At 39.9% G+C, this 20,146-nt stretch overlaps 1 protein-coding gene across 3 annotated transcripts in view; it reads right to left on the reverse strand.

Annotated features, from left to right (window-relative positions):
• LOC133581356 (equilibrative nucleoside transporter 1-like) overlaps positions 1-20,146 on the reverse strand; it is a 69,863-nt gene that overhangs the window by 37,125 nt on the left and 12,592 nt on the right. Inside the window, exons 1-3 of one of the 3 annotated variants that reach the window (XM_072912026.1) lie at positions 3,143-3,217; positions 1,946-2,034; positions 1,764-1,845 (exon numbers count right to left, since the gene is read on the reverse strand). In XM_072912026.1, the coding sequence (XP_072768127.1) occupies positions 1,764-1,845; positions 1,946-1,974 (111 nt within the window). In that variant the 5' untranslated portion in view covers positions 1,975-2,034; positions 3,143-3,217. Of the gene's footprint in view, positions 1-1,763; positions 1,846-1,945; positions 2,035-2,220; positions 2,263-3,142; positions 3,218-20,146 lie in introns of those variants that run through there. The other 2 variants (XM_072912028.1, XM_061935339.2) reach the window with 2 other exon arrangements.

A 20,146-nucleotide genomic window follows, 5' to 3' on the forward strand; every position in this document is an offset into this window, starting at 1 on the left:
GTTGATGCTGATTGTTGATGACTTGAAGTGTTGATACCAACCAAACTTAACCCCCCACCCCTCCATATCCCACACCCCGGATTGTAAATAATGTAAATAATGTAAATAATTCAATGTATGTACTCTGATGCGTATCTTGTGTGATGACTGTATTATGATGTTAGTATATATTTGATAGTATATATCTGTATCATGCATCAATTTAAGTGGACCCCGACTTAAACAAGTTGAAAAACTTATTCGGGTGTTAGTGGTCAATTGTACGGAATATGTACTGTACTGTGTAATCTACTAATAAAAGTTTCAATCAATCAATCAACGGACACACCAATGTGTGTACGATTGTTGATTTGTAACACAACACACGCATGGACACACTAATGTGTGTACGATTGTTGATTTGTAACACAACACACGCATGGACACACTAATGTGTGTACGATTGTTGATTTGTAACACAACACACGCATGGACACACTAGTGTGTGTACGATTGTTGATTTGTAACACAACACACGCATGGACACACTAGTGTGTGTACGATTGTTGATTTGTAACACAACACACGCATGGACACACTAGGGTGTGTACGATTGTTGATTTGTAACAACACCCGCATGGACACACTAGTGTGTGTATGATTGTTGATTTGTAACAACACATGCATGGACACACTAACTATTCCTGTTTTGAATGAAAATTATTAAAAAGTCAGGACTTGTAAAAATACACTTTGATAAACTCACCGACCGACTGACTGACTGGCGCCAGCTCGTGAGTTTAAATGCTAACATGAAAATAAGAGACATTAACATCGTTCTGCATTATGAAACAGCATAGCCCAATCCAAACTTCTATAAACACATTGCTAAGACATTCAAATGTGCACATTGAACCTACAAACTGTTTTATACAAGATGGAGATGTTTCTATGGTGTATTCAGGAACTGCTGAACAGAGTAGGACGCCACAACGCCCAGCAGAAATAATAGAATATTTTGCTACGCACTTTAACTTGAAATAAATCTTAAAGTACAAACCAACAATAAAAGCTTAGGCATTAAGAAAGACAAAACATGCAAAAATGTCTGAGATATTTCAAAAATAACTTGCAGTGTACGTACAAGTACTTTCTCAGCACAAACCGCGATAACAATGATAGCCGTGATGTGTAATGTTCATACTGTTAAATATTCTAATACATTCATAATGACAATATAATAATGCATCAATAATCTATTTCACATTGAAATGTAGCCCCTGAATCATAATCCAATCGTGAGGTGCCGGATGACTCCTAGCTCTACTTTTGACACAGGAGGTGAACAAAATGTCAATATCGTCAAGGATTGATAGGGTCATTAAATAAGCTCCACTTCTTCCTACTCCTTTTCAGACATGTTGAATTGTGCAAATGTGATGTTCCTTAAGTACGTAAAATGACGCATGTCTGAAACAAAAATCTGTTAGCAAAATGTTGCAAAGTCTGAGGCTGCGATAACTCCATGAAGTGATCACAGAGGTGACATTCCACAAGTGAACCCTCCTAACTCAGCAGGATTAGGGCGGACATGCCACTGCGGGATGAAACCCCAGGTCAGCAAGTGGAACCAGGTGGATTTGGGAGGAACTGCAAAAAAAGAAATAGGTCCCAACCTTTCTTAAGGAGGTCGCCACCAGACCACCGCGGAGGGTCTTTGGCTTCTCTCTGTGTGGCTCTGGGGATTAGTTCTGGCATATGTCCTGAAAGGATGTTGGACTCACCATGGTGGCCGTCATGAAGAAGTTCCATGGCAAGAGGGTTCCCAAGCCCAGGATAAAAAAAACTATCCACACGCCATTGTATCTGGGAAAGTTGACATGGAGATAGAAATCAACAAACACTTTGGAATACGTTGGCAGCCTTCCAACAAAAACCATCTTCATAATGAGACTTTTTAGCTTACTTGTCTCTGGGCGAGTTGAAGGCAGTCATGCTTCTCTGGGCTTGGTGTGTGCAGTAGAGTCAGGGCTTTTAATCAGGGAGACACCAGCTCTGGAAAATAAAGATAACACAAATATCTTTCATCAACAGCTGTGTCGCATGTTAATAAACATGTAGATGAAACAGACGTGTGAGTGCTACTTTTTTTACAGCAGAGATGAGTTCATCTCAAATAAAGACTGCAGGTGGTAAAGTAGCAGAAAACAAGCACTCGCGTCAAAAAGGGCTCTAACTTACTCGCTGCAGTCATCAAACGTTTTAGTTGTCTTCACAGCAAAGTGCAAAGGCGCAGTGATGCATGCTCTGATTGAAAGCTAGGGAGGAGTCTTTTTGTGGACTTGCCCCCTTCTTCCTCCTCTCTTATGTCTTGTAGCAGAAAAATGCCATCAAAAAGCATTATTTCTGCATCCATATTTTCTCTCAACTGCTCCCTCTCTTCAATGTCTCCCTCCATTAAGCGGGCATCACCTGGTTGCAGTCAAGGTGCCCCCTGTGGACCTCGTATCACCCTTTCTCCGTGGATGCCACCACGTGATGTCCACGTTACAAACACAGAAGAACATTCCCAACACCAGCATGGCACCAAGCACTTCAATGATGAGCACGATAAATCATGGGTTTTATCTCCTGGAACATGTACCTTAAATAACCCACACTGGGTCAATGGTGCATACCAATCATGTTTACATTCATCACGCCACAATATCAAAAATGTGTTTATCTCCTGGAACATGTACCTTAAATAACCCATACTGGTAGAAGGTATTATGCCTTCACACTGGGTCAATGGTGCATGCCAAGCATGTTTTACATTCATCATCACTCCACAATATAAAAAATGTGTTTTTTATCTCCTGGAACATGTACCTTAAATAACCCATACTGGTAGAAGGTATTATGCCTTCACACTGGGTCAATGGTGCATGCCAAGCATGTTTTACATTCATCATCACTCCACAATATCAAAAACACACCCTCCCTGGATTATCTGTACAGGTTATTTCTGTGAGGGCAGAATAAAAAATATAGACATATTTTACATCACGTGGTTAAACTTGCACATTTCAACATATCTGAAAAGGAGTAGAGTATATTTGATCCTGTCTTTTACAAACAGTTCATTAACTTCATAACGTGTTAACATTTAAGGTTCACTTACTGTTTGAAAGAAGGCAAGGTGAATAAGTAATAATCGATTGGTGATAATCAATGAAGGTTATGTATCAATATTGTAGAACTAGGTTATTTTTGTAGTCATTGGCTTCAGTCTTTATGACTTGTGTCTTTGATTTCCTTGTAGTGGAGATGATGTCATCTTCAGTATTAGTCCAGTTCTTTGATGTCTTTCACAATTACTTTGGCTTCTTCCTGTCCACCAATTAACTCGATTGATTGGATAGTGAATGTTCCCCTGCTTCCTTCTTGGCCATGTCAGCGTTGTGTTTTGGCAAATGACCTTTGTTTCTTTCAGTTTGGCTCTCTGCCTCAGCAAAGCCTCTTTGTTGTTTTGTTGGTGAACTTTATGATGATGTTATTCCTGCTCGACCAGGGGTGGGCAATTCATTTTTACCGGGGGCCGCATGAGCAACATGAACACTGCTGGAGGACCACATCGACCATATTTCAATTACATTTTGCTCAATATTATTTTTGATATATCGTAAGATAAATAATAATAATAATAATACTTTAATTTAACCTAACTTAACTTTATACCAAAAGCAGATTGCTTTTGATGGTTTTATTTTTAACACTGTCTTACACTATACTTCCTGATGTATAATACAATGCAAATATGTCCATTTCTGCACAGGGTTAATTTAAAGTTTATCCTGCATGCTCTTTAAAAGTCCAACATTTTTCCCCGTCAGATTTGGACAACCATCTGTTGTCACACCTGCCAGCTTGTCCCATTTCAGTCCTAACATGTCCAAACACAAGTCATTACCTGTGGTTGTCCCTTTTAATTGACTGCATGGCTACCAGCTCTTCTGTGATTTGAAATTCTGCAGTTATCCCACGTAAGAAGATGAGCAGCTGGGCGGTGTCACGTACATCGCAGCTCTCATCCAAAGCCAACGAAAAACAGTCAAAGTCGGCCGTTCTGTTCTTCAGCTGAAGCTCCAAATTTCCGGGCATATCAGCGCAACAGAGTCCAATAAGCACTCCTTAATAAACTCTCCGTCAGAAAACACCTTACTTTTTCTGGCGATTTTGTGAGATGGCTGCATCTCTGGGGGTGTGAAATTTGGCAAAAAGTCCTTGTTGGGTTTGCAGTTTTACCATCAACGCATCAGCCTCCCTTGCGCACGCTTCATCAGACAGATTCCGGTATTTTTCCTCGTGCTTCGTCATGTAGTGGCGATTCAAATGATATTCTTTAAACACAGCAACCTGTGCACCACACATTAAGCACACGGCTTTACCTTTCATTTCTGTAAAGAAATACTTGGCACTGGCAGTCCATGTCTTGTTGAAAACACGGCATTCGTCATCAACTTTTCTTTTTTTAGCGTCTCGGGAGCAACCGTGCATCACTTGTCGCTGTGCACCTTCACTCACAGGTTACACACTGACATACGTCCATAAATAACACTTTTCAAAATAAAAGCAGCACAGTTGTATTGCGTGCACGACATAGATGTTTTTTAAACATTATTTTGTCATTTGTGATTGCCGCTGTTCACATTCACTCACGCGCATACGTCCACACGGAAGTAATACAAATAACGCTTTTCAAAACAAAAGCAGCACCGTTGTATTGCACACTCGACATAGATACTTTTTTAAATGTATTTTGTAATTTATGATTGGCCTCACGCGGGCCGCAGAATGTCCAGGTCTGTGCTAGACATTGGAATGCATGTTTCCATCTTGTTGTTCCAATCCTTTGCTTGCACAGTTGAAGCAGCAGCATCTTCTCTGTTATCTGCTGCTCCACCATTAGGCATGCAAGTTATCTGAAGGCCGGTCATAATCACATTATTCATGCACACAGTGTCTGTTAGTCCGGGTGAGGAGTCAGTTAAGCTGGAACTAACCTGCGCCAGGCTGGAACAATTCCTGCACACAACATTTCTGGTAGAATAACACACAACTCCCATCATGTTTTTTCTGTGCCAGAGGTAGACATGCATTCTACTGAGGTGGCAAAATATGACGTCTTCAATCTATCGCAGCACCAAGGAAACAATCTGACGATCCCCATCATATCAATTCCTAGATATGATCAAAATGATTTAAGGCGCACTACACAAAATAAACGTAACGTTATTAATATTACTACTACGGATACCATGAACAAAAATTGCTGAAAACAGCCCACTATCTATAATATGGACTTTTTAAACAGCAGATCATTGTCTCCCAAAACGTTATTAGCTCATGAGGTCATTAGAGATGACTTTATGAATTTCTTTAAGAAGAAAATTGAACTCATTAGAAAGGAGATTAAAGCTACAACTGGCTTCTATTAACACAGATACGAATGTATATACGACGGATATTGCCCTCCAAAATATTCTCTCTCTTATTGAAGAAATAATAGAGGAACTTCTGCGACGTGTAAATGGGATAAAACAAACATGTTTACTTGACCCACTTCCTGGGAAACTTATCAAGGAGCTGTTTGTAATATTAGGACCTTCACTGCTAAATATTATAAACTTATCACTTTCCTCTGGCTACTGTTCCCCTAGCATTCAAAAAAGGTTATTCATCCTCTGCTCATAATACCTAACCTCCATCCTGACCTCATGGTAAACTCCCCACCTTCCCTTTATCTCGAAAATCCTCTATCTGCGGTCCCTTCCAAGGTGTCTCGTTGTTCCCATCGGGTTGAGTTTTTTCTTGCCCTGATGTGGGATCTGATGTCGTCGTGGCTTGTGCAGTCCTTTGAGACATTTGTGATTGAGGCCTATATAAAATCAACTTTGATTGATTGATTGATGCGGACAGACTTCTGTACTTCCTAAATCTGATATGTGATCCCTCCCATTATTTTACGTCCTTAAAACCCACACTTTTTCCTCAAGTCCAATTGCATTTTCTTGCAGTCCATGCATGTTTACAGAGTGTTGCAGTATCCTTCCTATTTCATGTCCTTGTGCAGTCTACCAAGCCTAGCTTCCATATTGTGTAACATCCTCCTTACTTCTTGGAGACTACCTGATTCCGGACTCTCTTCCACATCCTTCTCCTCTGCATTTGATGCAGTGGAAGCCTTTTTTCTTCCAGTGTTTTGATTTGACGGCTTTAAAGTTTGGAAGTTAGAAGTGGCTAGCTTGTCTTGGAGTTAGTTCTCCCACCAGAAGGAATGAGTACCTTTCACATTTGAACTAATACGGTAACTGGGAATCAATACCAGTACTTAACGGTACCAATTTTTTGGTATGTTTGTGTGTGTTAATAAATATTACTTGTTGTACTAGTAACATCTATATTTTTACTGCAACATCTAAAAATTTGATTTGTTAGTTCTTGTTTTATTATTAAATTTCTGAGTCAATTTTTTTGTTGGCATTGACAATTGTAACATTACCTAGAAGCAATTCGGATGACTCCGCTCTCAGTGCTGCTAGTGATGGCCAAATGTTAGAGTTAAGGATGTAATGATATGAACATTTTATGTCACGTTTGTGACCAAAATTATCGTCTGTATACCATTAGAATGAATGTGCTCAAAAAGTAAGAATACAATCAGACATTTTGAGAGTTTTTGAGTAAAGAGACCAGTGGTTCTTAACCTGGGTTCGATCGAACCGTAGGGGTTCGGTGAGTCGGCCTCAGGGATTCGGTGGAGGTCAAAACACACCACGTCCTTCCTCACAATAAATGACATGAAAAAAAAGCTGTAATCTTAGAGAAAATGTTGTATCACAATACCCACACAAGCGGCGTTAGTGTGGTATAAATTATGCATTCAGAATTGATATCTGACAGCAAAACTTGCATCAATAATTCAACACTATTTTGCGTGCTTGTGCATGAGCAAGCATGCCGAGGATGGGCATTTGACAACTTCCATCCATCCATTTTCTACTGCTTATCCCTTTCGGGGTCACGGGGGGTGCTGGAGCCTATCTCAGCTACAATCTTGTCCTTGATAATATATTGGATTAATTAAAAACCAAGCAAATCATGTTTTTGTTATTAGAATGAGAGAATCAACTCTTCGTGAATGTCCCAAACTCCTGTTTCCAGCTACGGTCCTTCCTCAACCTTCATACCAGTTGGGATGTTGGTTCCAGCCAAGTAGTACATGCCCATTTTCAATGATCAATTAACTAGACATGTGCCGCTCGATTGCTTACCAATCAGTATCGGATGATTTTCGTGAAAAAGTATGTGATCGTCCATTGCCGATTAATGCAGATCACAAACGCCGATCCCCTCTAGCTAATATTGCATTTATGTTGAGTACATTTCTTGATATCATTATCAAATATTAGGACAAGACTCAACATGTTACATGCCAAGGGCAGGCATGCAAAGAGCTAAGCTAGTTGCTAACATAACTTTTATTTTTTTACTTTTTTTATTTGTTTTATGACACATGTAAACATTCCCAGTGCAGGGTGGAAATAGTATGAACCCTAGGATTTAATAGCTGGTTGACCCTCCTTTGGCAGCACTAACCTCAACTAAAGTTTCCTGTAGTTGTAGAGGACCGTGCTTCAGTTCAGAAATATGTTTGGGATGAATTTCTCTCTTGAGGTCATGCCACAGCATTTCAATTAGGTTGAGGTCAGGACTCTGACTGGGCCACTCCACAAGGTGTATATTATTCTGTTTAGTCATTCTGTTGTTGATGTAAATGTTGTCCTATTACATCACCCGTCCTCTCTTGAGCTTCGGTTGACAGACAGACGGTTTTAAGTTTTCCTGCAAAATGTCTTGATGCAATTGGGGATTAATTTGTACGTGTATGACAGCAATCTGTCCAGGCACAGAGACAGCAACGCAGCCCCTAACCATAATGCCACCGCCACCATTTTTTACTGTTGGGATGAGGTATTTTTTCCTCCACACATAATGTTTGTTCCTTCCAAACAACTCAATGTGGCTTCCATCTGTCCACAGAATATTTTGCCAGCAGTGCAGTGGAACATCTAAATGCTCTAACAAACTCCAAACGGGTTTTTTGACAGCTTTTTATCCTTTGTGTCCTCCCATGAACTCCATTGTGTATTGTTTTCCTTATTGTCGACTGGTCAACAAAAATGTTAGCATGTGCCAGAGATTTCTGTAAGTATTTAGCTGACACGCTAGGATCCTTTTCCACCTCACTGAGCATTCTGTGCTGTGCTCAGTTATCTTTGCAGGAAGACCACGCCAAGAGAGAGCAGCAACAGCGCCAAACTTTCTCCATTTGTAAACAGTCTGTCTTACCGTAGCGTAGACAAACAAACATTAAGGCTTTTAGAGATACTTGGAGGTATTTTTCAGCTTCGTGTAAGTCGACAATTCTTGACTGTAGGTTTTCTGAGACCTCTTTTGTGCGATGTATGGTTAAATATTAGGCAATGTTACTTCTTAAGAACTGCCAACTTAAAAAAAAGTGTGTGCTTTAACCAACATCTGCAACTTGATCACATTGTTTGGACTCCTGGTTCCAATTAGCTCTTGGAGAAGGGGTTCACATTCTTTATCCACCCTGCACTGGGAATGTTTACGTGTTCTGTTCAGTAAAAAAGGAAAACACAATCTTTTGAGCAGTATTACGTTTGTCTATTGTTGTGACTTACTGTAGATGAAGAGCACAACACATGTTTTACCAATTTATGCAGAAATCCAAGTAAAACCGAAAGGTTGACATACTTTTTCTTGCAACTGTATACATCAATTCAAATACCCCTCCTCTGTCCTTGTTTTTGCACTCCCTTCTTGGCCTTGCACATCCACGTCACTCAAATGATCCTTCAGGTAAGGAGGGAAGGGCTAAGTACCTCCCTCAAAGTGAAGTGAGCTCACAGACCTCGAGGAGAAAGATGGCAGAGCAGAAACCCACACTATTCATTCTACTTACTGAATCTGACACATCCTTTGGGATCCTTCTCCTCATTTTGCGTCTTCAAAACCCACAATTTCTCCTCTCGGCCAATCACTTTTCTTTGCAGTCCATTCATTTGTTTACAGGTTGTTTGCAGTAGCCTCACAAAGTGTGGGAGTATCATTCCTAACTTCTGTAGGATTTTTTTCAAAGTATTTCATGTTTATTTGTTGTCTATAGAGTCTTGCTTGCCTATTAATTATTGGAGACTACCTGATTCTACAAGTTGGGACCTGTGGTTGCAGCCAAGTGGTGCACTCCTCATTTCCATTAATCAAATAACTAGAAATGTGCCGATCGATTGCCCACCAATCAGTATCGGCCCATTTTCGTGAAAAAGTATGTGATCAGCCATTACCAATTATTGCCTTTCAATGCCGATCAAAAAGGCCGATCTCCTCTGGCTAATATTGTATTCATGTTTAATACTCCGGCTGACTAGCTAGCAGCTAATTCTGCATCTCCATAGTGTGGAGCACCTACCCTAAATGAATGAGAATCACCTACATTACAGCAAATAAACTGCATTTCTTGATATCATTAGTGTCATGATGAAATATTAGGACGAGGCTAAGCATATTCCACAATAAGAGCCAGCCAGCAGCAGACATGCTAATAGTGAAGCTAGCCGCTAACAGAAAAAATAAGTTTGAGACAAGTGTGTTGCAGCAGTTATGAACAGAAGTATATTAGTAAGAGCTAGAGGGAGGATAATACAACAACATTGTTACCATCAGTACGCAGCACTAAAGAGAAGGGCGGCTCAATCCATAAATTGATGGTGTTGACAGCAGGATAGTATCAGTATGATTGGTTAGATCCATACTTTTATTTTCTCAAAATCAGTTTTTGTTGTTTTTTTGATACAATGCATCCGAGAAGTTTTCACAGCGCTTCACTTGACACATTTTGTTATATCCATCCATCCATACATCCATTTTCTTCCGCTTATCCGAGGTGGGGTCGCGGGGGCAGCAGCCTAAGCAGAGAAGCCCAGACTTCCCTCTCCCCAGCCACTTGGTCCAGCTCCTCCCAGGGGACCCCGAGGCGTTCCCAGGCCAGCCGGGAGACAGTCTTCCCAACGTGTCCTGGGTCTTCCCCGTGGCCTCCTGCCGGTCGGATGTGCCCTAAAAACCTCCCGAGGGAGGCGTTCGGGTGGCATCCTGACCAGATGCCCGAACCACCTCATCTGGCTCCTCTCCATGTGGAGGAGCAGCAGCTTTACTTTGAGCTCCTCCCGGATGACAGAGCTTCTCACCCTATCTCTAAGGGAGAGCCCCGCCACCCGGCGGAGGAAACTCTTTTGGGCCGCTTGTACCCGTGATCTTGTCCTTTCGGTCATTACCCAAAGCTTGTGACCATAGGTGAGGGTAGGAACGTAGACTGACCTGTAAATCCAGAGTTTAGCCTTCTGGCTCAGCTCCTTCTTCATAGAGACATCCTGGATCAAAACCTGCTCCAGAGCGCTCTTGAACTCAAGACTGGGGTGACGGGTCATCTTTCAGCAGGACAAAGACCCAAATCACACAGCCAAGATCTAGAAAGTGGCTTAAAGACCACTCTGTAAATGCCCTTGAGTGGCCCAGCCGGACCCAAGACTTCAATCTGATTGAACATCTCTGGAGAGATCTTAAAATGGCTGTGCAACAACACTTCATCCGACCTGATGGAGCTTGAGAGGTGCTGCAAAGAGGAATGGTTGAAAGTGTCCAAAGATAGGTGTGCCAACTTTGTGGAATCGTACTCAAAAACATTTCTGCCTGGTTCCCTGGGCACCACACCTACTGTTTGTGGGTTGGGCTCTCGGGGGGGCTGGGGCCGTGCTCTGGCTCCCACGCACTCTGGGAGTCGAATATATTGTACATACAAATTCACATATGCTCACATACATACATACATACATACATACATACATACATACGTGCCTACGCTCCCACATACATACACAAACACAGTACATATTTACATACTTAAAGTTCGTACATCCACACGCATATTCAATATACAAACATACACATACACATACTGTACATATACATTCACTGTACAAACACATATACACATTCTGTACATATACAAATACATATGCATACGTACACTCATGCACATAATCACGTTTCATCAAACATTTATTAACGTTGTTGCCCTAGGGTAAACTGGGTATAACACATGGCACACTGACAAAGCTTAACCTATTGTGACTATAACAATCTACAAGGTTAATGTAGGTTGCTTCTCTTTCTCCCCCTCCATTTTTCTGCATTCTTTCGTATCTCAAGTTATCATTACGTATATGTGTTGTTGCATTTAAACAACTGTATTGTTGATAATAAAGGTAAATTATTGGTATTGTTCATTATCAATAGCGCTATTTCTATTGGTATTTGTATTGATCCATTTGTAGTGTAATAATGCTCATTGTCATTTCTGTATTTTTTATTTTCGCTAACTGCTTATTTGCTATTACTTTTACCATCATATTTGTACATGTCGTATTTGCTGATGTTGCTCTATTGTTGTTGTTGTTGTTGTTGTGTTTGCTGTTGTTTTTGTCTCTCTGTCTAATCCCCCTCTTGTCCCCACAATTTCCCCCTCTGTCTTCTTTTTTCTCTCTTTCTATCCCCTCCTGCTCCGGCCCGGCTGCACCAAATGATAATATAAATACATTTAATAAAGTCAAATACAAATAAGGCAACAAGAGAAGTATCCTACACTTCTCTTTTGTAAAGTAAATGTGAACAGCCGACATGGGCATCTACATCTACTATATGATCATCTACATCTACTATATGATCATCTACATCTACTATATGATCATCTACATCAACTATATGATCATCTACATCTACTATATGATCATCTACATCTACTACATGATCATCTACATCTACTATATGATCATCTACATCTACTATATGATCATCTACATCTACTATATGATCATCTACATCTACTATATGATCATCTACATCTACTATATGATCATCTACATCTACTATATGATCATCTACATCTACTATATGATCATCTACATCTACTATATGATCATCTACATCTACTATATGATCATCTACATCTACTATATGATCATCTACATCAACTATATGATCATCTACATCAACTATATGATCATCTACATCTACTATATGATCATCTACATCTACTATATGATCATCTACATCTACTATATGATCATCTACATCTACTATATGATCATCTACATCTACTATATGATCATCTACATCAACTATATGATCATCTACATCAACTATATGATCATCTACATCTACTATATGATCATCTACATCTACTATATGATCATCTACATCTACTATATGATCATCTACATCTACTATATGATCATCTACATCTACTATATGATCATCTACATCTACTATATGATCATCTACATCTACTATATGATCATCTACATCTACTATATGATCATCTACATCTACTATATGATCATCTACATCAACTATATGATCATCTACATCTACTATATGATCATCTACATCTACTATATGATCATCTACATCTACTATATGATCATCTACATCTACTATATGATCATCTACATCTACTATATGATCATCTACATCTACTATATGATCATCTACATCTACTATATGATCATCTACATCAACTATATGATCATCTACATCAACTATATGATCATCTACATCTACTATATGATCATCTACATCTACTATATGATCATCTACATCTACTATATGATCATCTACATCTACTATATGATCATCTACATCTACTATATGATCATCTACATCAACTATATGATCATCTACATCAACGATATGATCATCTACATCAACTATATGATCATCTACATCAATGATATGATCATCTACATCAACTATATGATCATCTACATCTACTATATGATCATCTACATCTACTATATGATCATCTACATCTACTATATGATCATCTACATCTACTATATGATCATCTACATCTACTATATGATCATCTACATCAACTATATGATCATCTACATCTACTATATGATCATCTACATCAACTATATGATCATCTACATCAACTATATGATCATCTACATCAACTATATGATCATCTACATCTACTATATGATCATCTACATCAACTATATGATCATCTACATCTACTATATGATCATCTACATCAACTATATGATCATCTACATCAACTATATGATTTGCCTGAGAAGCTGGACAGGACAAAAAAAAAGAAAAAGAAAAAAAGAAAAAGAAAAAAAAAACATTTCTGTAAAGATGCATCAACTAAGTATTGAGCAAAGGCTGTTAATAATTATGTACTTGGGATGTATTAGGTTTACATTTTAATACATTTTTGTATTTTAGTACCGTATTTTCCGCACTAAAAGGCGCACCTAAAAACCACAAATTTTCTCAAAAGCTGGCAGTGCGCCTTATAACCCGGTGCGCTTTATATATGGATTAATATTAAGATTCATTTTCATAAAGTTTCGGTCTCGTAACTACGGTAAACAGCCGCCATCTTTTTTCCCGGTAGAACAGGAAGCGCTTCTTCTTCTACGCAAGCAACCGCCAAGGTAAGCACCCGCCCCCATAGAACAGGAAGCGCTTCTTCTTCTACTGTAAGCAACCACCCGCCCGCGTAGAAGAAGAAAAAGCGCGCGGATATTACTGTACGTTTCATTTCCTTTGTGTGTTTACATCTGTAAAGACCACAAAATGGCTCCTACTAAGCGACAGGGATCCGGTTCATGAAAAGACGCAATCTCTCCATCCGCACACGGATTACTATTTCACAGCAACTGATATTCCTGTGAACCGCACTGTGGATACAACGGGAGCACGTACTGTGAATATTCGCACCACAGGGAATGAGAAGTCATCCTTCACTGTGGTTCTAGCTTGCCATGCTAATGGCCAGAAACTTCCACCCATGGTGATATTCAAAAGGAAGACCTTGCCAAAAGAGTCCTTTCCAGCCGGCGTCATCATAAAAGCTAACTCGAAGGGATGGATGAAGAAAAGATGAGCGAGTGGTTAAGGTAAGTTTAAGTTTACACGAAGAGGCCGGGTGGCTTTTTTCACGCAGCTTCGTCCATGTTGATATACGACTCCATGCGCGCCCACATCACGCTGGTTTTAATATATTATTAAAGTTTGACTGACCTATTTGACTGTTTTTTTGACATTCCTTTAGCGCAGTTAGATGCGGCTTACAACACGGGGCGGCTTATGGTGCGGAAAATACGGTACATTTGTGTTTTCACATTGTCATTATGTGGTATTGTGTGTAGAATTTTGAGGACAAAAATGAATGTATTCTATTTTAGAATATAACAAAACTGAAGCGTTGTGAATACTTTGCGAATGCAATGTCATTTTACAAACTGGAAATAATTTGCTGGAGTCAGGACTTTGAGGGCCAAATTGAAAGGAAGAAATGAGTAGTATAGATGGTAGTTTTTATGTAGTATTGACTTTGTTGTGATCAAACAACTGTATGTAATAGAAGAGACGTGTGTTGATATTGTTTAACTGTCAATAGCACTCACAATAAATAAATTAAGTTCACACATGTGATCAATGTTACAATTTTCATGGCTGAATCCCTAAAGGAACATCTCTTTAATAACGCATTTTTCATGATCAATTAATCAAATAGCTTAAATTGGACACTGAAGTTTGACATCCATTCTTAAAACATCCAACAAGTGTTTTGTGATTGTAGAAATACAAATGTTTAATCTGCTGATTGATATCTGAATATCATCCATCAAAAGCAAAAACACACAGTCGCTTCTTCACATTTGGATTTGTGTCGCTGCTGACACACGTGACATGTGACAGGTGACATGTGACATGTGACATGTGTCACGTGTCACGTGTCACGTGTCACGTGTCACTCTGGACCAGGACAGAGAGTGGTCTCTATGAAGCAGAGACAGAGCACTGTTAAACAACATGCATCCAACCCAGTTAAACAACATGCATCCAACCCAGTTAAACAACATGCATCCAACACTGTTAAACAACATGCATCCAACACTGTTAAACAACATACATCCAACACTGTTAAACAACATGTATCCAACACTGTTAAACAACATGCATCCAACACTGTTAAACAACATGCATCCAACCCTGTTAAACAACATGCATCCAACCCTGTTAAACAACATGCATCCAACCCAGTTAAACAACATGCATCCAACCCAGTTAAACAACATGCATCCAACACTGTTAAACAACATGCATCCAACACTGTTAAACAACATACATCCAACACTGTTAAACAACATGTATCCAACACTGTTAAACAACATGCATCCAACACTGTTAAACAACATGCATCCAACCCTGTTAAACAACATGCATCCAACCCAGTTAAACAACATGCATCCAACACTGTTAAACAACATACATCCAACCCAGTTAAACAACATGCATCCAACACTGTTAAACAACATGCATCCAACCCAGTTAAACAACATGCATCCAACACTGTTAAACAACATGCATCCAACCCTGTTAAACAACATGCATCCAACCCTGTTAAACAACATGCATCCAACCCAGTTAAACAACATGCATCCAACTATAGTGCAGACGCAGAGGAGTCCCACCAGCATGTGAGATGGGCTCCCTGGATTTCTAATGGCTGCAACATTGTAGGCTGAGACTTTCTAATGGCTGCGAAATTGTAGGCTGAGGCCATGTCTACACCAAGTCCTTTAACCCCTTAAACAAAGAATTATTTAGCCTAAGCACAGTTTCAGCCACACTAAGTCATCGTTTAAGGTCCCCCTCCTCAGATAATTGGAATTACTTGAATCTCCGGCACTTAGCTTTGTATGAACCCATTGATCGTTTACAAGCTGAGTTGGGAGAGGAAGTGACGCCAGAAAGATCGCGCCCCACACAGGAAGTGACGTCAGAAAGAACGCACCACAGCCAGCTTCATAACAAGCGGTTTCGTAGCTCGGAGCTAACCACTGGAAATCTGGAGGCAAATTATCCAGACATGTTGTGTTTCTCCTTCTACTACATATACAGATGCTTGTAGAAATCACACATGAATACTTTAAGAGAAAGCATTGCAGCTATTTGGGATACAACACTTCTCAGACGGCAAGAGAACTTTCCAATGTCCAGGTCAGTTGTGATTATATTTAGCGAAAAACTTTGTCCATTTGTCGAAGGAGAGACAACGAGAATGCGAGCTCCCGTGGATGTGATAAAAAGGTAGCGTGTGCTTTGTATTACCTGGCCGTCGAGGGAAGACTACAGAAAACAGCGAATGCTTTTGGACTGGCAAAGCAGACTGTATCAGTTATTGTCCACCATGTTTGTCACGGACTCAACGTCTAGGTCCAGAGTATATATAGTCACCAAAAAGGAACGGACAATGAAGGTGAAGGCAAAAGAGTGAGGAGTGTCCTGACCAGATATCTAGATCCCTAGTTTGATTGTTGTAAAATGTTCTTTATCACATTGTTTACGTGTCTAATAAAGACTTGATTAATGTATGATGTCTCAGGTGTGATTCACTACCATAGGGCCCCACAGCACACTGGATTCCAGTTCATTGAAATACCACAACACTGGATATTGTTCAGATAAGTTACATTTAAGAACTTGCACACCAAGCAACACTGGAGGTGACTATGACGTGCACATTTTCCGCACATGCGTATTAGGTCGCGTTGCAATGGCGGACAGAGGGGGTCTTTAACGGTAGCATTGTTGTGTGTGGACACGGTTAAGGTTAGGTGGGATTTACCCTGGATAACTTTATCCAGCTTAGTGTAAACGGAGCCTGAGACTTTCTAATGGCTGCAACATTGTAGGCTGAGACTTTCTAATGGCTGCAACATTGTAGGCTGAGACGTTCTAATGGCTGCAACATTGTAGGCTGAGACTTTCTAATGGCTGCAACATTGTAGGCTGAGACTTTCTAATGGCTGCAACATTGTAGGCTGAGACTTTCTAATGGCTGCAACATTGTAGGCTGAGACTTTCTAATGGCTGCAACATTGTAGGCTGAGACGTTCTAATGGCTGCAACATTGTAGGCTGAGACTTTCTAATGGCTGCAACATTGTAGGCTGAGACTTTCTAATGGCTGCAACATTGTAGGCTGAGACTTTCTAATGGCTGCAACATTGTAGGCTGAGACTTTCTAATGGCTGCAACATTGTAGGCTGAGACGTTCTAATGGCTGCAACATTGTAGGCTGAGACTTTCTAATGGCTGCAACATTGTAGGCTGAGACTTTCTAATGGCTGCAACATTGTAGGCTGAGACGTTCTAATGGCTGCAACATTGTAGGCTGAGACTTTCTAATGGCTGCAACATTGTAGGCTGAGACTTTCTAATGGCTGCAACATTGTAGGCTGAGACGTTCTAATGGCTGCAACATTGTAGGCTGAGACTTTCTAATGGCTGCAACATTGTAGGCTGAGACTTTCTAATGGCTGCAACATTGTAGGCTGAGACTTTCTAATGGCTGCAACATTGTAGGCTGAGACTTTCTAATGGCTGCAACATTGTAGGCTGAGACTTTCTAATGGCTGCAACATTGTAGGCTGAGACTTTCTAATGGCTGCAACATTGTAGGCTAAGACTCGCCCACACCCAATGTGTCTGCTGTTGAGTGTCAGGCTTTAGTGGCACGAAAGCAGCAGCAAGAACTCTGGTTGTCAGTGAACTTCTAAAAAAGACTGCCGAGACTCCTGCTAAGCATCCTTCTTTTCAGCCATGAACTTCAAGCCAGCTGGCATCATTGGCCTGCTGTTGAAATGCAACACACACACTTTGTAGTCTGCAGAGTTGGCATCCGTGTGACACTTTGAAGTGGTTTGGCAGCTCAGCAAGATCCAACCTTGACAATTAACACTCCAATGGGAAAAGACACAAACTGGACAACTGCACAATCTACACATCTCTCCAGCTGTGGAGTGCATACATTATGGATTGTGAGAGGACGGCGATATCTCACACCGGGTTACAACTTCTTGGAGAAGAACAAGAACACATCTGTTAGCTCTCCTACAAAGAACTGTTTACACAAGTCTAGAATAGAAGACCACGCATGGTAATGACATTTATAACCACCTTACTGTTTATACCTATTTGTGCCACATCACAAGCCAAAATTGTAGATCAAATCAAATCAAATCAACTTTATTTATAAAGCACATTTAAAATTTACCACAGGGGTAGCCAAATGAATATTGTTGAAATAAAAGACAAAATAACAACCTAAGGCTCAGAACTGTTTCACTTTATGAATGGAGTTTCCACAAATATCTACCCTTTTCAGACATGATCTTGGTTATTGAACAGCACGTAACAATGTCACCCGTATGCCTGCCTATCATTGTGCAGAAAGGAGTGCCCAAACAATGCCTTGATGACGTACTGTTTATGAGTTTGACTGCAAAATAAGCCACTGTGAGGCCAACAAAAGTTTGATAAAGCAGGTGAAGAACTTCTAGCAAAGTACAAAGGTGGCATCCACGTGGTTTCCCCTCTCCCGTCCTGCCCTGACCCCCTGCTCATCGCCAGCAAGTCTTCAATAAAAGGAAAAGGTGATGTTAACTGTCAATTTATCCATTTCATTTCTCTTTATATTTACTTGGCATTATGTTCTGCAGCAGATTAATTGTATATACAGTTCATTTTTTATTCGGTTTTCATATGATTTGCTTTCATTTCCACCAACACAGAAATATTTGATAGGATCATTCAATTTGCAGTTGAAAAATGATAACCACTTCCGGTTTACAACAGTTTTCACCAGTTTTGACAGCGAACTAGTTGGGACTGAAAGTAGTATGCACTCTGTTGGCAGCTGATCACGAGTGAAATTCATTATATCAACATTACTTCAAAGTAAGATAAGGGTGGAAGTAGGGTTGTACGGTATACCGCTATTTGTATAGTACCGCAATACTAATGAATCATTTTCGGTACAATACCGCCTCTGAAACGTACCGGTACCCCGCCCCCGAGCCCGCGTCAAAGTCACGTGGTGACATTGCTGGTTTTACGATCAGAGGATCGTGTTCGGTAGCACACACACAGAGTACTTACAAGCAGACACAGTGTGTAGACAGAAAAGGGAGAATGGACGCATTTTGGTGTAAAAAGTCAAGTTAAAGATTATAACACTGAAACACCCTCAGGAAAAGGTGCTTTAAGACATGGCTGGCTAGCTAGCTAGCGGCTAACGTCCATCCACAGTGTTTTAGCTACTTCTAAATCACTAATCCTGGCCTCCATGGCCACAAATAAAGTAAGTTTCTTACAAGTACCATTATCACTGCAGGACAAGGAATAGCTAAACATGCTTCACTACACACCGTAGCTCACTGGCGTTACAATGTAAACAAACGCCATTGGTGGATCCACACCTAACATCCACTGTAATGATACCAAGTACAAGGATGCATCTAGTCGATACTACTATGATTATGTCGATATTTTTTGGCATCACAGCATCTTCTTTTGTTTTTTTTAAATTCATATAATGTTTCTAAACTCAGGAAATATGTCCTTGGACACATGAGGACTTTGAAGATGACCAATGTATGATCCTGTAACTACTTGGTATCGGAATGATACCCAAATTTGTGGTATCATCAAAAACTAATGTAAAGTATCAAAGAAGAGAAGAATAAGTGATTATTACATTTTAACTGAAGTGTAGATAGAACATGTTAAAAGAGAAAGTGAGAAGATATTAACAGTAAATGAACAAGTAGATTAATAATCCATTTTTACAGTTTGTCCCTCATAATGTAGACAAAATAATAGGTGTATAAATGACACAATATGTTACTGCATACGTCAGCAGACTAATTAGGAGTCTTTGTTTGTTTACTTACTACTAAAAGACAAGTTGTCTAGTATGTTCACTATTTTATTTAAGGACTTAACTGCAATAATAAACATATGTTTAATGTACCCTAAGATTTTTTGTGAAAATAAACCCAATAACGCAATTCTTTTGTAGTCCCCTTTATTTAGAAAAATACCGAAAAGTATCAATTTAATACCTCCATACTTGTGTACTTTGTTACAAAGAAAAAGCAGCTCTTATGCATTAC

Source organism: Nerophis lumbriciformis, linkage group LG02 (assembly GCF_033978685.3).
Source record: "Nerophis lumbriciformis linkage group LG02, RoL_Nlum_v2.1, whole genome shotgun sequence".
In the NCBI taxonomy this organism is placed as follows: Eukaryota; Metazoa; Chordata; class Actinopteri; order Syngnathiformes; family Syngnathidae; genus Nerophis; species Nerophis lumbriciformis.